The sequence below is a fragment of the Gallinula chloropus genome (assembly GCF_964237585.1).
Source record: "Gallinula chloropus genome assembly, chromosome: 31".
Classification (NCBI taxonomy): Eukaryota; Metazoa; Chordata; class Aves; order Gruiformes; family Rallidae; genus Gallinula; species Gallinula chloropus.
In genome coordinates this window covers 895,697-900,332 of record NC_140116.1, presented here as the reverse complement: position 1 = coordinate 900,332, position 4,636 = coordinate 895,697, and the positions used below count along the sequence as shown (strand labels likewise).

The 4,636-nt window shown below is 68.9% G+C and overlaps 1 protein-coding gene across 1 annotated transcript in view; it reads right to left on the bottom strand.

Annotated features, from left to right (window-relative positions):
- Positions 1–894: 894 nt before the first annotated feature.
- SLC39A5 (solute carrier family 39 member 5) overlaps positions 895–4,636 on the bottom strand; it is a gene marked incomplete at its 5' end in the record, with an annotated part of 8,890 nt that continues 5,148 nt past the window's right edge. The window contains 10 exon segments of the mRNA XM_084277191.1: positions 895–1,627; positions 1,727–1,917; positions 2,003–2,083; positions 2,361–2,549; positions 2,660–2,720; positions 2,800–2,937; positions 3,029–3,198; positions 3,557–3,584; positions 3,586–3,732; positions 4,043–4,223. Of these exon segments, the coding sequence (XP_084133317.1) occupies positions 1,478–1,627; positions 1,727–1,917; positions 2,003–2,083; positions 2,361–2,549; positions 2,660–2,720; positions 2,800–2,937; positions 3,029–3,198; positions 3,557–3,584; positions 3,586–3,732; positions 4,043–4,223 (1,336 nt within the window). The 3' untranslated portion in view covers positions 895–1,477.

The window sequence follows — 4,636 nt, the reverse complement described above, 5'->3', positions numbered from 1 at the left end:
TTCTTTGTGTCTTTGTTTTTCCCCAAGGACTCAACGAGCTCTTCAAACCTCTTCTCCTCCTGGCTGAATTTTGTGGTGTTGCTCTGAGCTCAGCAGAGGGGAAGGAGAAGGGGGCGTAGGGGGAAGAAAACACCCCCCCAGCCCACCCCCCAAACCCCCAACCCAACCAAAAACCAACTGAAAACCAACTGAAAACCAACTGAAAAAACCAACTGACCACCCCCACCGAGCGCTGAGGCTCAGCCAAAGCCACCATGGCAGCTCCAGAGAGCGGGGAGGCAGAGGGGGACGTCCACAGCGAGGAGAGGGAACGCCGGCGGCCGCTCCGGAACCCAACCGCTCCGAGCCGTGGCGTGAGCTGGGATGGGGCTGGGGGGGGGCAGAATCCAACCCCTCGGAGCTGGGATGGGGCTTTGGGGGGGGGGAATCCAACCCCTCGGAGCTGGGATGGGGCTGGGGAGGGGGGAAAGAGGCAGGGAAGGTGGGGGGGGGTGGGGATGCGTCTCCGAGGACTCGAGGGCATCTGTAGCAAGCTCTGTGTCTTTACAATATCCTTCGTGTCGATGCTGCACCTCTGTGTATTCTTATGCACATAAACGTTGCTCTGGGTCCGGCAGGACAGACAGACAGACAGACAGACAGACCCACCTCAGCACCAGGGACCCGCCGCCCCTTCCTCCCGCGGGGCTCCGTGTGCGCGCGGGTCCCTGTGCGGGTCGCCGCGTGTCTGGGCATTGTCTGAGCTCCCCAGCCCTGGGAGGGAATTGGGGGGGGGGGGGGAGGGGAGTGGGGACACCACCACCCCCCCACCATCCCCCCCACCCCCAAAAAACCACCCCCAAGAACCCCCAAGAGACAAGACAACCCGAGAACCACAAGAGGAACAAACCAGCCTTACTCGACCCAGTCGTCTCGATATTGTTCGTCAACAACTTGAAACTAATAAAGTGACCGCATGGAAACCTGGAGAGGAGCCGCTGGGGGCCGGGGGGCTGGGGAGGGGGTGCCTAAGGGGGGCTGGGGGGGTTGGGAGGGGCTTGGGGGGGGTTGGGGGGGGCTGAGGGTCTCAATCTCTGTGTGTCCCCCCAGCTCGTGGTCCTGCTGGGTTCATCCTCTAGCTGCGTGGGGTGAGTGGCTGCTGGTTCGGGTGGCTCATCGTCCTCATCCTGATCATCCTCCTCTTCCTTGTCCTCATCCTCTTCCTCATCCTCCTTATCCTCATCCTCCTGCTCATCATCCTCCTCCTCATCCTCCCCACGTCCCGCTCCCCACAGGCACAGAGGGGGCTTGGGGAGGGCTGAGCCACAGGGACCCCTCAGGGCGCTGGCGGGACAAGGGGGTCTCCGAGGAGGGGAGAACATCCTGGGGGTGTGTTGGGGGGGGGGTCCCGCTGTCCTTCCATCCTTCCAGCTTGGCCACTGGTGGTTCCAGGTGTTTTTTTTGGGGGGGGGGCAGCTGGGCCCAGCCGTGGGGCAGCTCAGGGCTGCAGCCAGGCCCGGACGTGCCCCTCGGCCAGGGCGATGCCCAACATGATGCCGCTGCCCAGCAGGAACCCCGCGTTCCGCAGGGCGAAGCGGCCCCACGTGTCCTCACCGGGACCCTCGGCGCCCCGCAGCACCTCAGGGAGCTGGGGGGGTGAGAGTGGGGGGCTCAGCGGGGCCAGCACCAGAACCAGCCCCGCGGCCACCTACCCCCACCCCAGGGTCCATCATCCCCCCCTCCTCACCATGTCAGCCAGGGCCACGTAGAGGAAGAGGCCGGCGGTGGCGGTGAGGATCCAGGGGGTGAGGTGGGCCGCGCTCTGCCCCACGGCCGCGCCCGCCGCCGCGCCCAGGCAGGAGAGCAGCGCCGAGAGCAGGTTGAGGAGCCGGATGGTGCGGGGGGCCGTGCCCGCCCGCAGCAGCACCGCCAGGTCACCTGCAGAGAGGGGACCCGGGGGGGTGATGGGGGGATGATGGGGGGGTGATGGAGTTGGGGTTGGGGAGGGGGGATTGGCACCTACCCAGCTCGTGGGGCAGCTCGTGGCAGAGCACGGCCAGCGCGGTGCTGAGGCCGCCGGAGAGGCTGTGGGAGAAGGCAGCACCTGTGGGGAGAGGGTCCTTCACCCCAGAGCCTGTGCACCCCCATCCCTGTGCACCCCATCCCTGTGCACCCCCATCCCTGTGCACCCCCAATCCTTGTGCACCCCCATCCCTGTGCACCCCTTATCTCTGTGCACCCCCAATCCCTGTGCACCCCCATCCCTGTGCACCCCCCAGCCCTGTGCAACCCCAATCCCTGTGCACCCCTTATCCCTGTGCACTCCCATCCTCGTGCGCTCCTGTCCCTGTGCACCCCCGGCCCCCAGCCCGGCCCCTCACCGATGGCCAGTCCATCCGTCAGGTTGTGGATCCCGTCCCCCAGCATCACCATCCAGACGATGTCGGCGGCGCTGGGGCTGGGGGGCAGCGCGGGGCCGTGGGAGTGTCCGTGGGAGTGTTCGGGGGGGGGTCTGTGGGGCTTCAGCTCCAGCTCTGGTTCTGGTGCCGTCAGGTGTCGCAGCTCGGCCCCTGTGGGGGCAAAGGCACGGGGTGGGGGGCAGAGGCACAGGGTGGGGGGCAGAGGCACAGGGTGGGGGCCAGGGGGGCTGTGGGCTCCGTGCGCCCTGAGGGGCTCTTACCTCCCTGTGACGGTGCTGGGACCCCCATGGCCACGTCAGGGGTCTCTCCGGGGCAGCGTCCCTGGGGGAGGCAGAGGTTTGGGGTGCAAAGCTGGACCCGTGGGCAACCCCACGCTTCCCCCAGCGCCCGCGGCTCTCACCGTGGCCTCCCGGCGCCGCCGCAGCATCCCCAGCAGCAGCTCCAGCAGGAAGAGCAGGTAGATGCCCCCCAGCACCGCCAATCCCTGCGGCACCACCAGCTCCGGCTCCACCGGCACCTCCGGGTGCTTCCCCTGGGCCTGGACACGAGGGATGCTCAGGGGGGGACCCCCAACCCCTCCTGGGTGCCTCCTGCATCCCACCGGGGTTGTTTGGGGGGGGAGAACCTACGTGGGGCCAGAGGTGCAGCAGGGCGTCCCCACAGAGCGTCCCCACGGCCAGGGCCACCAGGAAGGCCAGGAGCGAGCGGAAGAGGCCGCGGTTCAGCCGCGGCACCAGGACGGCGGCCAGGGCGGAGGGCAGACTCACCACGGCGACGGCCAGGAGCCCCCAGCCCAGCGCTGCGGGGGGGTGAGACCCGTGATGGGGTTGGGGGGGGGATGTGCAGGGTGATGGGGACCTGGGGAAGGGGCGCTGGGGGATGCGGGAAGGGGTGGGGGTGGCAGGGACTGGGGTGTGGGGACCAGATGCTGGAGGGATATGGGGGGGGGTGTGGGGGGGGGGAATTGATGGGCTGGGGGGGAGGACGCAGGGAAGAGGGTCCCTGGGGATGGGCTGGGGGGGGTCTGGGGGATGGGGGAGCCAGGGATGGGGCGCCAGAGCTGGATGGGGGGCGGGGGCCACAGGGAGCAGACACTGGGGTACCCAGGGCTGGGGCTGCAGGGCCGGGGGGGGGGGGGGGGGGATGTTGGGGGTTACCTGGCCACAGCGACCCCCCCGGGGGGGGGCAGCGTCACCTCGTCGCTGTGCCGGATGCAGACCCGGCTGTCGATCTGGTAGAGCAGCGCCGGGCAGAGCAGCGAGAACTGCTCGGGGGTCAGCTGGGCCGCGGCCTCCAGCCCGAAGTTCACCAGCAGCTGCGTCACGTTCAGGCACTGGGGGGGTGGGTTTGGGGGGGGGCACAGGTGGGTGATGTTCAGGCACTGGGGGGGTTGGGGTGGGGGGGGCACAGGTGGGTGACGTTCAGGCACTGGGGGGGTTGGGGGGGGGACACAGGTGGGTGATGTTCAGGCACTGGGGGGGTGGGGGGGGTGGGGGCACAGGTGGGTGACGTTCAGGCACTGGGTGGGGGGGGGGTCGTTGGGGGGACACACACTGAGTGGCAGCTCCCTGGGGTCTCCCAGCCCGCGGCACTGGAGGGGGACGGTGTGACACCCCCTCCCCCGCCCCCCCAGCCCCACTCACGTCCTCGTGCGGGTGGTCGGCGCTGGAGTGCTCCAGGCCCAGCACCCTGCCCAGCAGGCTCAGCCCGGGCTGGTCCCGCCGCAGCACCGGGGGGGTCCCGTGGCTCCCAGGGGTGACCCCGGCACCCGGCGGCTCCGTGGGTGTCGCCTTCGGATGGCCCTTTGTTGGGAGGGGCCAGGGGCTGCGGGAGGTGAGAGGAGATGAACCCCCCCCACACCATCCCCATCCCAACCCCATCCCATCCCCATCCCCACCCCATCCCCATCCCAATCCCCATCCCCATCCCCATCCCCATCCCATCCCCATCCCAATCCCATCCCCACCCCATCCCATGCCATCCCATCCCCCTCCCATCCCCATCCCATCCCCATCCCCACCCCATCCCATCCCCATCCTATCCCCCTCCCATCCCCATCCTATCCCCCTCCCATCCCCATCCCCATCCCCATCCCACCCCCCTCCCATCCCCATCCCCATCCCCACCCCATCCCCATCCCCATCCCCATCCCCATCCCATCCCCATCCCAATCCCATCCCCACCCCATCCCATGCCATCCCATCCCCCTCCCATCCCCATCCCATCCCCATCCCCAC